The 22,961-nt window shown below is 36.9% G+C and overlaps 1 protein-coding gene across 3 annotated transcripts in view; it reads left to right on the top strand.

The window, feature by feature from the left end:
• CUL4A (cullin 4A) overlaps positions 1-21,456 on the top strand; it is an 80,578-nt gene extending 59,122 nt beyond the window's left edge. For all 3 annotated transcript variants that reach the window (XM_004704418.2, XM_045283881.1, XM_045283880.1), the window contains 9 exons: positions 3,127-3,231; positions 3,538-3,648; positions 3,757-3,842; positions 5,182-5,289; positions 10,182-10,295; positions 12,443-12,548; positions 12,746-12,918; positions 16,621-16,773; positions 19,861-21,456. In XM_004704418.2, the coding sequence (XP_004704475.2) occupies positions 3,127-3,231; positions 3,538-3,648; positions 3,757-3,842; positions 5,182-5,289; positions 10,182-10,295; positions 12,443-12,548; positions 12,746-12,918; positions 16,621-16,773; positions 19,861-19,956 (1,052 nt within the window). In that variant the 3' untranslated portion in view covers positions 19,957-21,456. The remainder of the gene's footprint in view (positions 1-3,126; positions 3,232-3,537; positions 3,649-3,756; positions 3,843-5,181; positions 5,290-10,181; positions 10,296-12,442; positions 12,549-12,745; positions 12,919-16,620; positions 16,774-19,860) is intronic.
• The last annotated feature ends 1,505 nt before the right edge of the window (positions 21,457-22,961 follow it).

The raw sequence follows: 22,961 nt of genomic DNA on the forward strand, positions 1-22,961 counted from the left end.
GGGAATAGAACTATGTACTCAATCTGTATGTTAAGAATTAAGGTTGTAGATGGACATTGGGCCTCAACTCAAGTACTCCCTTAACACAGAACACTTCTAACAATCCAGCATTCTGTGATGCTCACCTTCCCACTTGTTCGCTGAAGACAAGCATAAGCAAATATGGTGAAGAAAAATGATGGTGCCCGGCTATCAAAAGGTGTAGCATCTGGGGTCTTAAAGGCTTGAAGGTAAACAAATGGCCATCTAGCTGAGAAGCAAAAAGCCCACATGGAAGATGCACAGCAGCCTGTGTGATCACGAGGTGCCGAAGGGATCAGGCATCAAAGAACAAAAAATCAAATCATTGTGAATAAGGGGGGGTGCTGATTAGGGACCCAAACCCATGTGTAGACAACTGGACATCCCCTTAGAGAAGGGTGTCAGGGAGGAGATGAGCCAGTCAGGGTGGGTGTAGCAACGATAAAACATACAACTTTCCTCTAGTTCCTAAATGCTTCCATCCCCGGCCTTTTCCTCCCCCCACCCCACCCCCAACCCTCCGCAAACTATCATAATCCCATTCTACCTTACAAATCTGGCTAGTCCAGAGGATGTACACTGATACTGATAGGAACTAGAAACACAGGGAATCCAGGACAGATGATCCCTTCAGGACCAGTACTGAGAGTGGCGATACCGGGAGGTTGAAGAGATGGTGGGGTGGAAAGGGGGAACCAATTACAAGGATCTACATATAACCCCTTGGGGGATGGACAACAGAAAAGTGGGTGAAGGGAACCGTTGGACAGTGTAAAATATGACAAAGTAATAATTTATAAATTATCAAGGGTTCATGAGGGAAGGGATAACAGGGAGGAAGGGGGGGGGGTGTGAACAGATACCAAGGGCTCAAGTAGATACCAAATGTTTTGAGAATGATGATGGCAACAAATGTACAAATGTGCTTCACACAATAGATGTATGTATTGATTGTGGTAAGAGTTGTACGAGTCCCCAATAAAATAATTAAATAAGAAAAAAAAGAATTAAGGTTGCAGATGGACATTGGGCCTCAACTCAAATACTCCCTTAATACAAGAGCCCTTTGTTCTAACAATCTGGCTTTCTGTGATGCTCACCTTCCGGACATGTTCGCTGAAGACAAAATGGCTGCATAAGCAAATGTGGTTAAGAAAACTGATAGTGTCCGCCTATCAAAAGATACAGCATCTGCGATCTTAAAAGCTTGAAGATAAACAAGCAGCCATCTAGCTGAGAAGCAACAAAGCCCACATGGAAGAGGCACACCAGCCTGTGTGATCATGAGGTGTCAATGGGAACAGGTATCAGGCATCTAAGACCCAGAATGAGACCATACCCAAAGGTGAATGGGGTAGTGGGGAGGGGAGCATGGAGACCCAAGGCTAAGGTGAGCAGATTTTAACATTGGTAAAGCGGGACACCATTGATAAAACTCATATCCTGGCAAAATAGCCGCATGGCAACTGAAAACCGTATAACCTAGCTTGTCGTGCGTTCTTTCCAAAAATCAGGACGTCTGGTCACCTTACCCAGTGCCTATCTGTGGACAATTGGAAATCCCCTCACAGAGGTGTCACGGGGAAGAGATGTGTTAGTCAGGGGGCAGTGTAGCACTGATGAAACACAACTGTGCTCTAGTTCTTTGGTTCTTCCTCCTATCGTGACCTCAGTTCTCCCTTACTAATCAGATTAGACCAGAGCATTCATACTGCTACAGATAAGAGCCTACAACACGGAATCCAGGATAGATAAAACCCTCAGGGCCAACAAGGAGAGTTGAGGATTCCCCAGGAGGGTTAGGGGAGGGAGTGGGGGGAAAGGGGAAATTGATCAGAAGGCTCAAACTAGAACCCCTTCCCAGGGGGATGAATAACAGGAAAGCAGGGGAGGGGCGACGGGGGACAATGTAACATGGAAAATAGAATCTATAACTTATCAAGGGTTCGTGAGGGAGGGCAGAAGGGGGAAGAAATGGGGAGCTGATATTGGGCTCAGTGGGAAGAGAATACTGTGAAAATGATGATGACAAATGTGCTTGACACACTGGATGAATGTATGGATTATGATAATAGATGTAAGAGCCCCCAATAAAAGTATTTTAAAAGATAAAGACTGTGATAAGAATTGTACGAGCCCTCAATAAAATTATTTAAAAACAAATAACGAGGGTAACAAATGTACAAATGTACTTTATACAATTGATGTATGTATGGATTGTGATGAGTCGTATGAGCTCCCAATAAATTGACTTTAAAAAAAAAAGATAAAGGGTCTTTAGGGAAAAAAAGAAAATTTTGTGGCTTGCCTCAAGTACACGTTAGTCCTCAAAGTAACAGCCTTGCTTTCCAACAATTTAATAGCACTGTGCAGCAGATTCATCTAATGCAGTGCATTGTTTGATCCCTTGACTACTGCATCCATAAGCATTGATTGTGAATCCAAGCAAGATGAAGTCCTTGACAACTTCAACCTTACCTCCATTTATCATGATGTTGCCTTTGGTTTAGTTGAGCTGATGTAGGTCTTCTTTACATTAAGTTGTAAAACCAACAGAGACTACATCCCTGATGCATACCTTTCTTGGTTTTAAACTATGCTGTATTCCTTGTCCTGTTGGCACAGCTGCCTCTTGATCCACGTACAGGTTCCTCATGAGCAAAAAGAAGTGTTCTGGAATTCCCACTCTTCTCAAGGCTATCTATAGTTTGTTATGATCCACACCGTTTAATTACTTAGAATAGTCCATAAAACACAAGTAAACACTTAACTTTTAGCCAAGATCCATCTGACATCATTAATGAGATATCCCTTGTTCCTGGTCTTCTGAATCTGGCTTCCGTTTCTAGCAGCTCTTTGTCAATATATACTGTTAATGATCTTAAGCAAAATTTTAATTTTGTGTGATTAACAGTGAGATTGTTCTACAATTGTCTATCCTGTTGGGTCACCTTTCTTGGAATAGGTAAAAATAAAATAAATCTTTGGATTGTTGAAGTTTTAGAAAGTACTTATTCTTTTTTCTAATTTATAAAATGTATCATGTAATTAATGCTTTTTTTTACTGCTTATTTTTTAAAATAATTGTAATTCTGAATTTTACAGCAAAGCATGTTGATTCCAAGCTAAGAGCGGGTAATAAAGAAGCAACAGATGAAGAACTAGAACGAATCCTTGACAAAATTATGATAATATTCAGGTTTATTCATGGTAAGCAATATAAATTTTCTACTAAAATCGGTTGCTTAGAAAATGCAATGTAATATCTATATGCATCCATCATTTCATGAATAAGTTAACAGAAACGTTTTCTATTTTCATGTTAATACAGAAAATAGAGTAGAGCTACTGATGGAATGGAAAATAATCTTTTGTGAAAATTTAACAGCAATTTCATTATCATTAAAGCTGGTTGGCATTAAATGAACGCTTTTTAGAATTTTTCAGCCATTGAAGTGTAACATTTACACATCAACTATCTAAAGTCTTATGCTATTATTATTGGACTTTAAATAGGTAAAGATGTCTTTGAAGCATTTTACAAAAAGGATTTGGCAAAAAGACTCCTTGTTGGGAAAAGTGCCTCCGTGGATGCTGAAAAATCTATGTTGTCAAAATTAAAACATGGTAAGCATATGTAGACCAGAATTTTTTCCCATAATCTGAAGCGAATTTATTGAGATAATACATGTTGCTTCTGATATATTTTAAATGAGGACTTTATTTTTATAACAGAATGTGGTGCTGCTTTTACCAGCAAATTGGAAGGTATGTTCAAGGATATGGAACTTTCAAAAGACATCATGGTTCATTTTAAGCAGGTACGTGTGTTTGGGTTTGTTTCTCAAGTGAAACAGTTTCTTAAAATGTGTGAATTATTTCAGTGAGCCTAGTTTTAAATTGACATACTATACTTCATATCTATACTATATGTAGATAGTATTATATATGTATAAACTGATTTTAGAATATATCGTTTGGCTTGTGTTTGGGGTAAAAGACCCCACATTCAAATATATTTTATAGAGACCCCTTTATTAAGCTTAAAACAGGACAGAGATAAGACAAAGATGAAAATGAATCATCCAGATAAAGGTAGACCATCAGTTTGAGGCCATAATGGTGTCTAAGGGTGTGTTAGTCTGGGTAGACTAGAGAAACAAATTCATAGACATGCGTGTGTATAAGAAAGCTTTATATAAAAGTAATTGTACATTAAGAAAACATCTGAGCTCAGTCCAGATCCAGTCCATAAGTCCATTAGTAGCCCATACATCTGATAACAATCTATAAAGTCCTCTTCAGACTCAGGAAACACATATAATGTGCATCCAGTGGAGTTGTAAGCATCTCAGTGCTGGCAGGGATCTCCAAATGGCTCCTCTAGCTCAGGACACTAGTGCAGCTCCATGTGTCTTGTCAGCCGCAATGGCTCCTAGGGAATGGGTCTGTGGTGTCCTGCCTCCAGCGAGCTATTTACCTCCTTAGCACCTCTAAATGAGGTCATCATGCTGTGACCTGATTGATCAGCTGAACTCCACCCCTTCACTCTTAATCCTCCCCAATTGACAACAGATTATATAACTACCACAAAGGGATTCTCAGCCTTGTGGCTACTTAATTAGGATATGGAGAACAAAGGAAACTGAAAATCATGATTTGTCGCAGATCAATTTATCACAGTCATAGGCAGGACTAAAGAATTTGGAAAAGAACTGTGGCTGGGATACATGCCCTATCAGAGATAAGAAAAGCTTACAGGATTGGTTCCAAGGTCCCATGATCATCTTAGTTGGGCCATAAAACCCTAATCCCTCAAATTCCATCACAGTCTCACTCAGGCAAGTACCTGAGAGAGAGTGGCCCTCAGAGAAATTGCAGCAAACACTCTGTCTGAGGACAAAGATTTTTCACATTACCTGTCAACCCTCAGAAAGAACGCAATGGAGGCTGAATCTCTATGAAGACTCTAAATAGATTTAGGGCCCCGGCTGGCACTCATAGTTTTCTCCAAACCTAGTGCTCAGAATTTCAGTTCTAATACAGGCTGTGTACATCTTCAGTGTAATGTGTTCTAAAGACTAAAGAAAAACAGTAAAATGGTTTGATTGCATCATATTTTTATTAATAAATTGCTTTTGATGGATTTATCTGTTTTAGTATATACAGAATCAAAGTGACCCAGGATCTATAGATCTAACAGTAAACATTCTCACAATGGGATACTGGCCAACATACACACCTATGGAAGTACATTTAAATCCAGAAGTAAGTATGTTAAAGAAAATGCTGTCATTTATTTTGAATGTATAAGTGCTACCAAAGAATATTGACTGTTTCAATTGTTAGGTTTATGCCATGCACAGACAGACTCTCTCACAACATACTCTCTCTCACACTCTCAAAATGAAAATACTCTTGGTGGAATAAATGTCTTCTTGGAGCCCTGATGGTGTAGTAATTAGGTGTCTGCCTGAGATTTACAAGGTCTGAAGTTTGAAATTCCTAGCCTTACCTCGGAGAAAAATTGGGTTTTCTACTCCCGTACATAGTGACAGTCTTGGAAACTGACAGGTGCAGTTCTACCCTGCCCTATAGAGCGTAGGAGTCAGTACTGACTTGATGGCAGTGAGTGATGAATGTCTAGAAAGCAGTGTTACTTTCAAAGTGAACATTCACAGAAACAATCTTTCTGTGAAACTTTTTGGCTTATATGTCTTGACTTGCTGACTATTCATGAGGTCATCAGTCTCAACACATCATTAACACAGTCATTTTAAAATTTTTTGCAGAGCTGTGAGTCTTATCTGGTTATTGATTACCTTCTGTTATAGACAATGCTAAATAAAGGTCTATGACTAGCAGTGTTTAGACCCATATATGCCAGCCATGACTCTGGATACCAGGGGGGAATCATAGAAAGAAAGAATCCTAAGCTCGGCTAGGAGAAACGGGTATGGGCACCAATAACTTTATAAAAAGATAATGGAGAGACCCAAAACAAATAAACATATCAATGCGAACAAGGGGATCAGAACAGAGACCCAAAGCCCATCTGTAGACAATTAGACGTCCCCTCACAGAAGGGCCACAATGAAGGGTCAGGTCAGCCAGGGTACAGTATAGCACTGACGAAACAACACAACATTGCTCTAGTTCTTTAATACTGGCCCCCCATTATCATGACCCCATTTCTACCTTACAAATCTGGCTACACCGGAGCGGTAGAGATAAGAGCTCTCAACACACAGAATACAGGACAGACAAACCCCTCAGGAACAGTAATGTGAGTAGCGATACCATGAGGGTAGAGGGAACATGGGGGAAGAAGAGGGAGAAAAGAACCAAGCACAATGATCAACGTGGAAAAGACACACACACACACACACACACTAGGGGGATAAACAACAGAAATATGGGTGAAGGGAGATAGTGGACAGTATAAAATATGAAAATGGTAATTTGTAATTTATCAAGGGTTCACAAGGGTGGGCAGGAAGGGTAAAAAGAGAGGAGCTCATACCAAGGGCTTAAGTAGAAATAAAATGTTTCTAAAGAGATGATGGCAAAATGTACAAATGTGCTTGACACAATTGATGTATGGATTTTATAAGAGCTCCCAAAAAAATGATTTTTAAAAAAGATACTAAGAAAGGTGACACTTTTACTGGCTTCAAAGAGTGATATTTTCATAGACACAAAGTATTAGCTAAGGAGCATGGAGCAAAGCAAAGAAAGGCATGCAGTTGTGGGAACAGAGAACCTGTCTGGGACTTGACATTGACTCTCTCCCTCTTCTGTGTTAAAAATATTTGTTCTTTCTCCTTTTCTGACCCCCACTGGTCAGTTAGGTTTTTTTTTCCTCGTCTTAGAAATACTAAAAGTTCTCCAGAATTCTCCCCTCAGCACTTCTCTCATCCCACGTATTCATCTTCTGTGACTGCATCCCACTGCCAGCCACCCACACCAGCTCCTGAACTTGAAGCTTGTGTGTACAGTTGTCAACTTGAACAGACTCGGACTTGCAAAATTAGAATTTTCTCCCTGTATCTCTGCCCTGTTGGAAATGGCACTATTATTATAACCACTTCCCCCCAAAGAAATCTGCTTCTTTCCCCCCTTATTCTCTGCTCACCTAAACTTCTCAGCTATACATAGAAAGCTGTTAGGATTCAGCCTTTCCTACTTCTAACCCCTCATCCACATGTGTTTTATGTGTACTTGACAGCTCCCAAGTCAACACAGTTCTTTAGTGCCTCTGTTTTTCTTTGAGAGCAGATTGCATCATGCCCCTTTACTCTTACTGCTTTAGCATGTATTTCCTAAAAACATACCCAGAATGCAATTGTCATATTCAGAAACCTAACATTAATACAATAGTTTGATCCAGTATGTGGTCCGTATTTTATCAATTCTCTCACGAATGTGCTTTGTAGTTTTTTTCTAATAGAAGGAAGATCCGGTCCAGGTTCACATATTATGTTTAGTTGTCATTTCTTTAGTTTCCTTTCATCTCCTTCCTTTTTCTTGCATGACATTGACATATGGTGAGGATACATGGCAGTTTTTATGGACTCTTGGTTTTCTTCGTGTGTTTTGAAGTACCTTCATGATTCAATTCAGGTTATACATATCCAGTCAGAATACTAGCTACCTGCTGCCATTGAGTCCATTCCAATTCATCGCAACCACCCGCATAGCTAGGAAACTCATAGCTTTCCTAGGCTATAAATCTGTGGGAGCAGATAGCCTCATCTTTCTACTGTGGAGTGGCTGGTGAGTTTGAACCTCCCTCCTTGGGGTTGGCAGTCCAATGCTTACCCACTGGAATACTACCTAAGAGATGTTGCATTCTTCTCTCTGTGATATGTGAATGGGCATATGATAATCATTTGCCCCTCTTAGTGATTTTGTTGTTGAATACTGTCGATTCTAACTCATGATGACCCCATAGGACAGTAAAAACTTACTCCATAGGGTTTCCTAGGTTGTAATCTTTATAGGAGCAGATTGCCAGGTTGGTCTCCAGTGGGGTAGCTGGTGGTTCCAACTCCAACCTTTAGGGTAGCAGCCCAAGTAAGTGTTTTACCGTTACACCCCAGGACTCCTTTTGCCTCTTAATGTTATTATTAGATGTTGTTGGTGTATTTCTCACAGTGACCCTGTGTACAACAACAATACACTACCTGATCATGCATCATCCTCACAACCTTTCCTATGCTTGAGTCTGTTGTTGTAGACATGGTGTCAGTCCACCTTAGTGAGAGTCGTCCTCCCTTTCGCTGACCAAGCATGATGCCCTTCTCCAGAGACTGGTCCTTCCTAGAACATGTCGCAATTACATGAGACCACTCTGCCTTCTAAGAAAAATGAGGACCTAATGTCGGGGGTTTAAATGGAGAGAAAATGTTTTGAGAAAAGAAGTACTCAGCTAGCTGTACTTATTTCAAAATAAATTTGTTTGTGCTTCTGGCCCTCCATGGTATATTCAGTATCCTTTGCCAACACTGTAATTCAAATGCATCATTTTCTGTCGTCTTCATTATTAATTTTCCAGCTTCCCCATGCATGTGAGATGATTGAAATAGTCATGACTTCAGGCAGGTGCACCCTTGTCCTCAAAGTGACTGTCTTTACTTTTAATCCCTTAAAGATGTCTTATGTCACAGTTTTGCCCACTACAATACAACATTAGACTTGATTGGTGCTTTTTATGAGTGGTGATTATGGTTCCTTGACAATGAAATCCTTGGCAACACTGTGCTTCAAGACAAAATTTCATTTATTTATAATTAGAAATAAATAATTCACAATATATAATTACATATTTTGTGATTAATCATTATGCTTTAATTATATTCAATTTTAACAATGAAAATACATCTGTATATCAGGCATTTTACATTACAATTCATAGCAAAATTACAGTTATGAAGTAGCAACGAAAATAATTTCATGGTTGGGGATTCACCACATGAGGAACTGTATTAACGGGTCATAGCATTAGGGAGGTTGAGAACCACTGCCCTAGAGAGTACTGACTTCTAGGGAGTCAATGGGAAGATGAAAAAGATAAAAGACTCAAGAAAAGAATAGAGGGCTGGGGTTGCAGGAAGGGAAGGAATAGTGGGTTAGCCGTTTGAAAACTTGAGTTAACTCATCTAGCCAAATGAAAATTGATGGGACTCCATTGGATTTGGCAACACAGAAGGCACTGGTGACCTTGGAAGTGACAGTTTTGATACCAATAGAAACCAAAAATTGAGTAGATTAAAAAGTGAAGTGGATATGGGGAGAAAAAAAAACAAAAAAAAACATGTATAATGGTAAAACAGTACAATTGGGAGTCCTTCTGTAGTAGAAGATGGTGGCCTACGCTAAAGGATAGAGGGGCAGGGACAGATTTACCAGTCTTGAAAAGACATTTTCTTTTACCTCAGGCATCTCTGGTTTTAAAATGCATTGATTGCCTTGTTCTTTTAATGGTACAGAAAATGGCTTACCCGTATATACTCGTGTATAAGCCGAGTTTTTCCAGCACATTTTTAATGCAGTTTTTGTGGTAAAATTAGGTCCCTCACTGATATTCGGGTCAGCTTATACTCGAGTATATACGGTACATTTGGGGTGTCATAGACAAATTAATAGTAAAAACTTAGTGGCAATTTGTGGGCAACAGTGAAAGATGGAGAAGCCACGCATAATAAAAAATTCTGGCCTCACTGGAATGAAAAATGAAATGTTCAAGTGAAAGCAGAAGATGGCGTAAGTAAGCTATTGTTGGACCTGCAGGCATGGTCTATAACTTAAGGACATCATCTCTGATCTTGCTAGCTAAGGGTCTTCATTATATATGCCATTGACCATAGGGAGCCCAGGTGTGCGATTGTGGATACTGCAGAACACAGCCTGTCTTCACTGTTTAACAAAAATCTAAGCATTATTCCATGTGTGATGGAAAATCCCAATGTCTTAGAATGGTGGACATTTTAAAAGATAATAGAAGTCAAAAAAAAATACCTCTCAAAATAAAGAACTGGTCATTTAGTTCAGATGTGGGAAAGAAATGCTAAAAGCTTTGTAAAGTGAATGTGTAGTTCTCCAGATTAATGGCAATTAGCATAATTAAATTTGTTGGAATTTATTTTTATGCTTCACAGATGATTAAACTTCAGGAAGTATTTAAGACATTTTATCTTGGAAAGCACAGTGGTCGAAAACTTCAGTGGCAGACTACTTTGGGTCATGCTGTTTTAAAAGCAGAGTTCAAGGAAGTAAGTTCTTGTTTCATTGCTTGCTTGTTTAGTAAGTATGATAATACATTGTGTGTAATTGTGGTTATAGTTTGGTTGCAAATGTAGGAAAGAATGATTTAGTTTGACTCCACATTGGCAGTTCTAAGTTAATTGGCTTTTCTAATTTAATTTTTTTTGGTCATATATGTTTGAAGTGAACTTCTTTGTCACTAGACACTCCAAATCCATTTCAGTTTTACTTTTCCTCCTTCTTTCTTTCTTTCTTTTTTTTTTTTTTAAAGCCACTCAGTCCAGTATTTGGTCTGATGGGTAAGGAACCTGGAGGGGGATCTAATTCTTTGATTTTTAATTAAAACACTGCCTCAAGGAAATGGGGAAACTTGTACAAATATCTTCAAAAACATCTCATCTTCTGGAAAATTAAAGTTTGAAGGTTGGGTTTGAAAACTCATTAAAAGGCAAGGAAATTAGCAAAATATAATACAACATTTATGTAATACTATGTAATATCTATTCTATAAAAATCAATTAATAGAACATTTAGGTAGTTGGATAAAGAACAGAAAGTGTGAAGAGGCAGCTCCTAAGAGCAAAACTCTGAAATCCAGAATAGGTAAATCTATAGGGACAGTAACTGGATTAATGGTTCCTTGGGGGTCTGGCAAAAACTGTCAGTGTCCATGAAAACATGTTCAGCTTCTCTGCTGACCAAAGAGACGCAAATAAAAATTCAGTGTGGCACATTTGCTAGCTCGTTAATTAAAGGTGTCAGTATATTTTAAAGCAGCAGCTCTCTTGTTCCCTGCTGAAAAGAGTGACCATAGTTTTGAGTTTTTTAAAGGACATTTGCGTAATACATCTCAAAAACCTGAAAATCATTCCTGCTTTATTTTTAGTAGCACCGATTCTAGGAATTTATCTTAAGACATTTTGAGAGGTTAATAATATCGCCATGCGATTAATAAGAGTGGTGATTTGGAGTCAAGAGAAAGTACATATGACATAAGTAAATGAAACAAACATGTTACAAAATACATAGGTTCTATTCATTCTCATTTAAGTACAGTTTAATGAGGTTAAATTATGTACACTAAGCAAAAGAATTTATAAAATTCTAATTTTGCATAGATACTATAAAACATTTGCCTAAAAAAAGCCATTTGACTATGCATTGCTATTTCAATGTACCATATATACTCGAACATAAACTGACCCAAATATCAGCCGCAGCATTTAATTTTACCACAAATGCATTAAATATGTGCTGGAAAACTTGGCTTATACATGAGTATATGCGGTGTATGCATAGCTTTTTATTGTATATTATTTATTCCACGGGTTTATACACATAAACTGTAAATTTAATTTAATTTGAAATTTAATTTCCATTATCCTCAGTTTTTCCTTTACTTGCTGACTTTTCAAACGTAATCTATGTATAATCTGTACCAACAACAATAAGTGCGTTCACTTCAGTCCTTGAGAAGGACCACAGCTCTCTGGGACATGGGACTCGTGATTAGGACTGACTGTGGAGGAAGTACCGTATTCTGCTGCCTTATCCCAATACTCCATTTCTTTATACAGTCACTTTCTTTTTAGGAAGAAGTTAGGACACCAGAAAACAAAACTAGTTAGCATTTCTCAAGTATATGTTCTAATTTAAATGATGAATCTCTACAATGAGGGCTTTCTCAATAAATAAAGGCTAAACTTACATTAATCTTATATATTACAGGAAAAATGGAAAGGAAAGCTGGACGGATTTTACTATTTATATATTTACTATTTATTTAATAAAATTGTTGGTTTGGATTTTGCTTTGTTTTACTACCTTTACCTTTCTTACATATTTTATCACTGCCTTGTCATAGTCTTATCAGCTAAGATAGGATTTCTTTTAAACTTAAGGCACTCTAGACATTTATCTGGCAACAAATAATGGTAGTTCCTTTCATGTTCAGTGCTTTTACTATAAAAACAAAAGTATTTAATAAGTGTGTGTTTTTATAATAAATATCTTAGTTTTTTTCTTATTTGGTGGCTATTAATAACTTTTTAATCCCCTCAGAAAGATTGAAAACAGAGGCCTCTTCTAATTTTTCAAAGGTTGTATAACCGCAACTTGAAACGTAACGGTTGTTTGATGCACTTGCTTGTTTTAGGGGAAAAAGGAGTTCCAGGTCTCCCTCTTTCAGACGTTAGTACTTCTCATGTTCAACGAAGGGGATGAATTCCGTTTTGAAGACATTAAAATGGCTACTGGTATAGGTATGAAAAATCTCTTGAAATTACTGTTTTCAGGAGTGAATATTTTAAAATATTTATTCACTTTAAAAAATAGACTATATTTCTTTTTTTTTTTTTTAGAGACCATATTTCTATGTCACATTTTATGTCATGACTTTGTTGTTGCTAAGTACTTTTTAATGCCAGCATTTACTTGCAATTTCTCCTCCCACCTTCAGAGGATAGTGAATTGCGAAGAACATTACAGTCTCTGGCATGTGGTAAAGCACGTGTACTGATCAAAAGTCCAAAAGGAAAGGATGTAGAAGATGGAGACAAATTCATTTTTAATGGAGACTTCAAGCACAAGTTGTTTAGAATAAAGATCAATCAAATTCAGATGAAAGAAACCGTATGTATAATTTTGTCTTTGTATTAATAGGGTATTTACCAAAGAAGCATGAGTTTTTTATAGTACCTTATTTTTCCCCTGAATCCAACTCATTGAGTGTGGTTTAGATGAATGCTTATCAAACAGATTTAGTTTTCTAGAAAAAATCACTTAAAACACATTTGGTTTTGTGACATTAACAACCCTTTTCCCACTTTCTCTCTGGGAACCTAATTTCTGTTTGTCCTTCTTTCCTACCCCCCTCTGCTTTCTGGGCTTGCTTTGGGGGGGCATATTCTGTCCTTTGGGCCTGTATAGTTGCTTGTTCTGAGGAGTAATTCCTCACATATGGATTTGAATGAAAGGTTGTTAGGGGTAGGTTTAGTTCCAGGCTTGAACAGTATCTTAAGAGCCATAGTCTCGGGGGATTCTACCAGTGTCTACTAAACCCCAATATGGTCTTTTTTTATGATTTTGGATTTTGTCCCACATTTTTCTCACACTCTGCCTGGGCCTTTCTATTATGATTGCAATGAGAGCATTCACCAATGGTTTGTATTAGTTTCTTACTAAAGGTCTAAAGCATATTGCTAGCATCCTTATTTGAATACATAGTATATTTTAGTGTAGCTTTCACTAAATTTCTATATCTAATTCTGATAGAGTGGAATGATCATGTACTTTCCAAAACCCAATCACTTGTCTTTTTATTTTGCACAGTACATTTTAGCTATTCTATGAGCCTCAGCCTCAAACAGCGGAGGTTCTGGGATAGAACTTGTAAGGATTTCTAGCTGGGAAAATGAGTCAGTGGGCCCACGGAAATTGTATATATAATACTATGTATACAAATAAAGTGTCTATAATTTTGATCAGACTCAAAAAAAAATCACTGATCCAAACATAGGTTATGAATCAGTAGGTCTTCAATGCAGAAAACTCCATACACTCCAAGGCTACTGTCATGTACAAAGACCTAGATGCACCTCCAATATTCACAATATATAAAAAGGTTATGGTTGGCCCGTCTTGTACATGTCATACCAAATCGCAACTGGAGTGAGTGGTGGTTTTAAGAAGGAGTGCGATCATATCATAGACACTTGCTCCAATACTAGACAGTGGTTGCTTCACTTTTGCTAGAAGTCTTAAAATGTACCTAATCAAATAGTATGTCCAATACAGAAATAAAAATAAAAGTTTAAGATAAATATATAAAATAGGTTCACTCTGGTGGGATGGGGAGGAGGGAAGGAAAAAAGCTGATACCAATGGCTCAAATAGAAAGTAAATGTTTAGGAAATGTACAACATGCTTGATAAAATTGATGTCTGGAATGTTAAGAGCTGTAAGAGCCCCCAGCAAAATTTTATTTTTTTTTTAAGAAAAGGTTTACTCTGGTGAATTTTTAAAATATTCATTAAAACAGATATTCAATTTTTTATATCAATTTGGGAAAGTTTAAAATATTTTATTATATCCAAGACTAGAACATATATGGGAAAATAGGCATTTTTTTCTTCTTAAAAAGAAATTTTGATTAATACAAAATTTTTAGTGGGTAGTTGGACATCACTTAATATTTTAATGTACACCTCCTCTGATACTACTAGTTTACTGTTAGGAATTTAAAGTAGAGTGATTAAAAGGTATAGAATGTTAAAGTTATTCAAAAGAGGAAACAGTTGTCTCCTCCCCTCAAAGATAACCACGCTGCTTTTGTTGGTGTTTTCTTTTTCTGTAGCATATACACAATATAACCTTTTTAAAATATGAAATCACTCTGTTAGAGCCCCCTATAAAATGATGTATTTTTATTTAGCATGGGGGCCTCATTGCCCTTGTTGAATTAACTTGCAATTTTCATCTTAAATCTATATATATCTTCTGATTTCATTACATAAATATATACAAGGTGGAACCCCCCAAAAAAACAAAACAGGAAAAACTCCGCTGGGCGGATCTTTCTTAATACACAGCAACTTGCTCTGAGTTAATTCACCAGTGACATCGCCTGGGAAGGTTCTCTCCGGTCACAGTGAATATTTTTCATGAAAGCAGTTTCCCTCAAACCCCGTTTATTTGTGATGGCTGATTTAAGAGAACAGCGTGTGACTGTGAAATTGTGTTTCCTGCTCGGAAAAAATGCTGCAGAAGCTGTTGTGATAGTGAACACAGTTTACAAGGACAGCACTGTGGGAAACAAGTGGTTTTCTCATTTAAAAAAATTCAAAAAAATCATTCAAAAATCTAAATGTCGATTGGTGACAAACCTCCTCTGGACATACGTCAACTTCCAAATGTACAAAAATGTTGACTTGTAGTTCATTTGGAGTTCGTTCTATCATGTCAGACTATTAATCAAGCTTTCTATTTAGTGATTCTGAAAAAATTGTGTAACCAGGTGTGACAAAAAAGACCTGATTTGTGACATACAGAGAACTGGTGTTGCCACCAAGACATTGCCCTGCTCATGCAGCCTTCTGAGTGTACCAGTTTTTGGCAAAAAAAAACAAACAGCATACCTTTCTTGTTCCATGTACCTTACTCACCTGACCTCAATCCATGCAGCTTCTTTTTGCTTCTGTGAATGGAGAGGGACATGACAGGACAGCAATTTATTTGACTTGTAGAAGAGTTGGAAAAAAATGAGGGAGGTGCTGTCAGCCATCCAAATGGATAAGTTTAAAAAATGTTTCCAAGAATGGAATCCCAGATTTGACAAATGTATTAAATGTAATAGAAACTACTTTGTAGGTGATACGGTTTTTTTATTTAAAAAAATTAATTTAAATACATTGCTTTAAAATAATGTTCCGGTTTTTTGGTGTACCCCTCATATATCTATACTTAGCTATATCTTCTTCTATCTTCCTCAAATTGTACTTTTCTTCCCACACACCTTATATATTTTTTTCTTTCAAACCATTTTATTAGGACCTCATCCAGACATCAGACAATTCCATAGGTCAGTCATATCAAGCAGTGTTGTAGTCATTACCACAAGCACATTTCTTATTAAATAGTCACTCCTGGCAAGTTATAAAATTTCATTTAACAAATAGTTATTGAATATCTATTTTGAGTCAAGGCCCCCCTCAAAATTCTAAGTCTTCAGCCATTAAAAATAAAGCACAAGCTCCCATCTTAGAGGAGCTTTTAGTCTGTCACAAAGATAGATAGCAGTGGCGATACCGGGAGGGTACAGGGAGAGTGGGTTGGAAAGGGGGAAACGATTACAAGGATCTACATATACCCTCCTCCCTGGGGGACGGACAACAGAAAAGTCGGTGAAGGGAGACATCAGACAGGGCAAGATATGACAAAATAATTTCTAAATTATCAAGGGTCCGTGAGGAAGGGAAGGAGAGGAAAAATGAGCTGATGCCAGGGGCTTCAGTGGAGAGCAAATGTTTTGAGAATGATGAGGGCAATGAATGTACAAATGTGCTTTACACAATTGATGTGTGTATGCATTGTGATAAGAGTTGTATGAGCCCCCAGTAAAGTGATTAAGATATTGGTGTTCAAGTTTGGGTGGAGTTTTGCTGTGTGAGGAGAACTGAATTACTAAACAGGTGAAAATAGCTAAGCAGTATTCATCCACCAGAATTCACCATTTTGCATCAAAAGAAAGTTTCCCTTAAAGCTCAATAAGATGAGATAAATGATACTGGAAATACATCTTTACACTTGGTTCTTTTTCCTTTCCATTCTGCCCAGGTTGAGGAACAAGTTAGCACCACGGAAAGAGTGTTTCAAGACAGACAGTACCAAATTGATGCTGCCATCGTTCGGATCATGAAGATGAGAAAGACTCTGAGTCACAACCTCCTGGTCTCGGAATTATATAACCAGTTAAAGTTCCCAGTGAAGGTAACTGCAGTGTTTAAGTTTGTAGTATAGTGATACACAGTGGACAAAGCCTGTTCCAATGTCATGTGTCTTGCATTGTAAGTACGCATTTGTCACAGAAATGTAATTTTGTGAAAATACTAAGTATAGAAAAATTTAGAAGGCTGCTGATAATTTTTTTTGTTGTTTTCAAATTATCACCAATGTAATAGCTATGAAATGATAGACACCAGAACTCCCACTTCAGGGTATAGGTATATGCTTATATTTTCAGGAGTGGAAGAAGAGGTTGTAACACAGGATTATAAAGAAATCATAATAACTAATTTATTCAGCATTTTATTAACTATAAAGCATTTTCTACCTTCATAATGTATCACCACTGCCATTGCTTATGAAAGAATACCCTAAAGTCATTCAAGCCAAACTCCATTTCTAAGACTGATTTACTGTCCTGATTACATGGAATACAGGAAAAGTTAGGGAAATCCTGGGGAAAACTTTTTAAAATATATTTACCAATATAAGGAGTAATTGAACTATCCTGCGTCTTGGCCTTTCTGTTATTGACTTGGTTACATAGACTTTAAGAATAGTGTCTGTGATTTAGTATTGTAAATTTCAACAGCAATAGATCTATTTATTCCTTCACCAATACAAAAAAGTCAAGATGGACTTCTTTTTAGTCATCAGGTTGATAATGACTTGTAGAATCCTTGAAGGGCAGGGTCGAACTGCCCCACGGGGTTTTCTAGGCTGTAATTTGTATGAAAGCAGACTGCTACATCTGTGTTCTACTAGCAGTGTTTTGGTTCAAGCCAACCTTTTGGTTAGTAGCTGCGAGTTTAACCACTGCGCTACCAGGTCTCCTTTTTAGGATGGGACACCTTTAGTCTAAAATTTAAAGGATTTATGAAAGTATCCTCTTACATTAGCAAATAATTGGTTTTTATAGCCTCCAAATGCGATTTATATATACCTAGTGATATTACATATACGTTAGGTTGCTGTGTTAGTCTGGGTTGACTAGAGAAACAAATTCATAGACATGTATGTGTGTATAAGAGAGAGTTTTATACAAAGAGTAATTGTATATCCCAGTCCACATCAAGTCCATATTAGCCCATATATCTAATACTAGTCCATAAATTACTCTTTAGACTCATGCAGCCATTCAATAATGCCAAATGCAGGAAGATCACAGGTCAGTGGATGGAAAGTCTTGTGGATCCAATGGTGGTAGAAGCATTTCAGCACTGGTATAGGTCTCTGTGTGGCTCCTCCAGCTCCCAGAGCTCTGGCTACATCAGTGTAGCTCCATCAGACTAGCATAATGTCACGCAGGAAGTGATCAGGTGCCCTGCCTCCAGCAAGCTATATAGCTCCAAATGAGGTCATCAAACTGCGACCTGACTAACAGGCTAAACTCCACCCCTTCACTTTTTTTTTTTTCACCCCTTCACTCTTAAGTCTCACATTGACAACAGATTATGTAACTACCACAGTTGGTAACTACAACAAAGAAACCGCCAGCCTCTATCTGGGAAAAAGATGAGGCTTTCTACTTCTGTAAAGAGTTACAGTCTCAGAAACCAACAGGGGCAGCTCTGCCCTGCCTTGTAGGGTCACTGTGAATCAGAATCAACTCGATGGCAGTGAACTTGGTTTTTTAGTATTTGTACAGTTTATAAGACATTATAATGGACATTATTCTTATATTTCCCACCACAAGCCACAAATGTTTTTCCACTTTACAAATGAAGACACCAAGCAATTGAAGCACTTAAATGGTTACTGAACAAGTCTATTTAAGGCCCAGTTTTACCCTGTCCTAGAGTATCACTGTAAGTTGGAATAGACTCCATGACAGTGAGTTTGGTTTGGTTTTTAATTTTTTTGTTCTTGTAAAATACATGATCTCTCACAGAATAGGAGTTTTGCTATTTGGAAAAAAGTATAAATTATATGTGTGCACACATAAGCACACACAGATCAGTCAAAACATATTGCCACTGGGGTTCTAGTTCATGCTTGCATGGTTTATTCCATCCAAAAGCTATTTCAGCATGTCTCTGCAATCAGTGGGTGGGTACAGAGAAACCCTCAGTAACACGCCTCTTGCAGTCTGAGTGCCGTTTAAAAAAGGTGGCTTGGGAGTGATGTCCAATAAAAACTCTGGCTCAGGAGGGAAGCTGCCGACCTAGGCAGGCTGAATTTGAGGCAGAAAGGTGACCTGAGAAGGTTAGGACCATTACGGGAGACTAAGAGGAAGACACTTTAAGGAAAGTGAAAACTGCAGTGGTTGGGAAAGACCTGCGTGTCGTGCCGTGTGATTGTTTGCATGATGAAAGCCACCTCTTCATTCTGTAAGGACTTATTATCCTAAGGGAATTTTAATAGAAAACCTTACCCCACCCACCCTACAGTCTTGGTTTTGTCCCTTTACACTTTTTGTTCCCCCGACTCAAAGAACATGATTGTAGTCCTTTGAGAATGCTAAAATTACCATCTTGTCATGGTACAAATCGGAAGAACACAAAATTCTTGGGGGAAGTTAGAGAGATGGAAACACAGCCTTCAGAAGTGGGTAGACCTCAATGGGGAGGCCCTGTTGAGAAACAGTAGTTTCCCATTTGGGTATTTCTGTTTAATACAGCTTGCTATGATTTCTATAAAAGTACTCTTCATGTAGTTGTGTGTGTCACATACAGAAACTTGTTTTTATATAATAATAAAATGTACTTAGAAATGTTGCAAAAGCTGAAAATACTTCAATAAGACTTTATCAGATATCCCTTTTAAACAAATATTTTATAATCTACCATGCTTAGGTACTCATGTATATATACAATTGGGGCTTCAAGAAGCTTGTGGAAACTGGATTTAAAATATAATAAGAGTTTTGCTGCAAACTTTTTGGAATTCCTACAAGAAATGTTGCATTCCTGTGGAAGCATTTTTTATCCAGGCGTGATATTAATCTCTTGTCTTTGAAGCTGGAGGTTTTAGTTTATTCAATTTGTAATTTTTTAAATATTTGTCCTTGATGTATTGTGTGTTTGTAATTTTAATATCACTGTAATTGGAATTTTTCTTTTTCTTTTGTAGCCTGGAGATTTGAAAAAGCGAATTGAATCTCTCATAGACAGAGACTATATGGAGAGAGATAAAGATAATCCAAATCAGTACCACTACGTGGCATAATGGAATCATCAGACTGTCTTCTTTTAGCAGAACACTAGAATGTATCTTCAGAGGAATGAAACACATCTGTGCTGTCTCCAGGTCTCTCAGTGATTGGACCAGCTAAGATCCTTGTGGATTAGAAGGAAAGGAAATGATTCTTAGAACATCCTACATAAGACTTAAGGATTTTCAAATGGCATATGGATCTTCCCCACCCCCCTACCCCGCATTCATCTTGTTCTTTTAGGCATTTAAATTGTTTCAATTGCTTTGCAGAGTAATTTTGAGACTGAACAAGAAGATATTGGTGAAAAGTTCTTTTATAAGGTCTTATTCTTGTGGCAAAAGCCTGAAGGTTTGGTTTGTTTTGTGTGTGTGTGATCATGAATGCACAATTAAAAAGACCCTATATGCTGCATTCTCTAGCTACAAAAATTATTTAGGTTTTTCTGAGTCAAGAAACCTTAGTTTGATTGAAAACAAGAATCCTTAATTGATGAACATAGGAAGAAACAGTTTTCAAAACTGGCTGATCAATTATGCAACCTAAATACTGACATCTGTTTGTTTCCTCTATTTTCAAATAGTTTTAAACTTTGATAACTGATTTTTTTATAAATCAGGTTTGTCAGTGAGATCTCTGATGTGCCAAGAGGATGTTGTATATCTGATGTGTTTAATATAGTGTAACATCAGCATCTTTATTTTAGCCAAGTTATTTGTGAATTTTCTGTTTAAGAATTTTGGGGGTTAGTGTGTTCGTGTTTACTCTTCTGAGATTGAGTCTAGCAGGCCCTGTTTTTTGCATTAGGGCAACTGCTGTTTGATTTTTTTTTTTTAATTGCAGTATTTGTATTATTGCTATAATAAAGTTGGTTTTCTTTTTACAGTAAACACAGGGACAGTAATTGTTCTCTGTGCTATACCACTGTAAAGGGTTTTTTAGGAGACTTTAAAGTCTTGATATTGTGAAGCGCAGAGGGTATTTTGTTGAAAGATTAAGAGAATTCTGTTGGTATCTGGTTTCGTGTTGTATATATATGAGATTGAACAGCAAAATAAATGAAAGTTCTGTAGTGATGTTAGTATGGTAACTATGAAAAAGATACTTTTGTGATAACATTTTAAAAATATTTCTTTATACTTTACATAATAGCATGTTTCATTTTGATTAAAAACTACCAAAGGAATTTTGATCATGGTATAAGTGTTAAAAGCAATATTTTCTGGAATATACCAAGTTTATATAATTTGATTTTGTGCAAAATTATTAAAAGTCTCCCTTTTTGAAACATGCGTGCTTAAAGTATGACATCTTATGGGTTTCCATATTAAAATCCTCACTCTTTAAGTATCATTTCTATATTTGTAAATTTTCATTTGTGATCTATATTATATGTGGTCTATAAAAGACCAAATAGATTTCTACTTATATTTTACGGTCATTGTGTCTAGAGATTGTTAATATTGTAATTTAATGTAGATTTACTTTAAATAAAATTAGTTTAATTAGCCTTACAATTACATTAATAAAACGTTGTGGTATGCAATATACACATTCCTCATAACTGTATAGCAACTTTAAGTCATTACTAATATACCAGAGGAGAGAAACCAGAAGTTGGAAAATGCCTTTCACTCTTTCATATGACTGTTCTGTCTTGTCTACCTCTTTTACAAACATCTTTTACAAAATTTTTTACAAAAATTTTGCAGAAAACTGGTTTTTTGACCTTTTGCTGATAAAGGGGAAAATATTTTAACATCCTATGCATTTCTGTATCCTCTTATCAGTGTCATTTAATGTTTTGTTTTAGTTAAAGGTTAGGGTGGTAGAACAAATAATACAGAGAAAATAATTGAAACACAAAAGACATTTAGACAACAAAAGGAAGCAATAAAATTGTAGAGGAGGAGAAAGTACAAACTAGATGGCTTTACACTGGAAAATTTTAGGAGAAGCAATTGAAAGGTTTGGCTACAGAAAGAATTTACCCAAGTTAATTATACACAGATTAACCGACAAGTCAGAAAGTAGCCAGTCTGCCTGCATGTAAACTGTTAAAAAAACATAATGGAAGATATTTTTCTTCGTGCGGGGTGGGGTGAGACAAAATAGCCAGTAACAATCAGAAAAATAGCTACACCAGAAACATTTTAAAATTAGGAATATAAAAACTTATGCCAAAAAAAACAACGAAGTGCTTACTATTCTTACATATCTTGCCATAAGATTTCAAATCTCCCTGTATAAATTTAGCAAAATGCCAATAAAAACAGATAGGCCAACTCTTAAGGTTCAAATTAAAAAGCAAATATACAAGAATAGCCAGAAGTGCCTTTTAAAAAGAAGGCCGTAATTGGCACATAAATTGCTGGAACAAAATAAAACCTATAAACCAAATGCACATGAATGTGGCATATTGTAAAAGCCTTGCTATAGAGCTTGTGCCACCATATTTAAAAATGCCAATTAAATTGTAATTATTTTACTAGAAATGCCAAATTTAATGGAAAACATGGATTAAGAAAACTAGATACTTGTATTTGTCCATAAGTATCTTAATTCTTAGTGGAAGAGAGCTAACCATGAGTTGAGATTTGTTTAATTGGTAAATGATCTTTTTAACCAGCTATGTGGATAGAAAATGGCATATAAAACATGGGAGAAAATTTTAAAGAAACGTATGGTAGAATTGCAAATCAAGGGGGGGGGGGTCACATAACAGATTGAAAAACTCAAGTTTAAGAGAATGGAAGCAAAGGACATGGATACACGAATGTATAGACCATGATTTCAGGGTGAGAAGTAATAGCTAGAACTCTAGGAGAATCACTTTTTAAGATGAACTCTGCATGTTTGCAGTACTATGGAGGTGTCCTAAGCCTTAGTCTGCTAACTGCAAGATTGGTAGTTCAAACTTCACATGCACTCTTACGGAATAGGGTAAGGATGTCTCCTCCAGACTAAAGAGTTCATCTCAAACCATAAGTAGGGTCGTCAGGAGTTGGAAAGGAGCCTT

Source organism: Echinops telfairi, unplaced genomic scaffold (assembly GCF_000313985.2).
Source record: "Echinops telfairi isolate 266 unplaced genomic scaffold, ASM31398v2 ScPeMD7_7467;HRSCAF=8505_1, whole genome shotgun sequence".
Classification (NCBI taxonomy): Eukaryota; Metazoa; Chordata; class Mammalia; order Afrosoricida; family Tenrecidae; genus Echinops; species Echinops telfairi.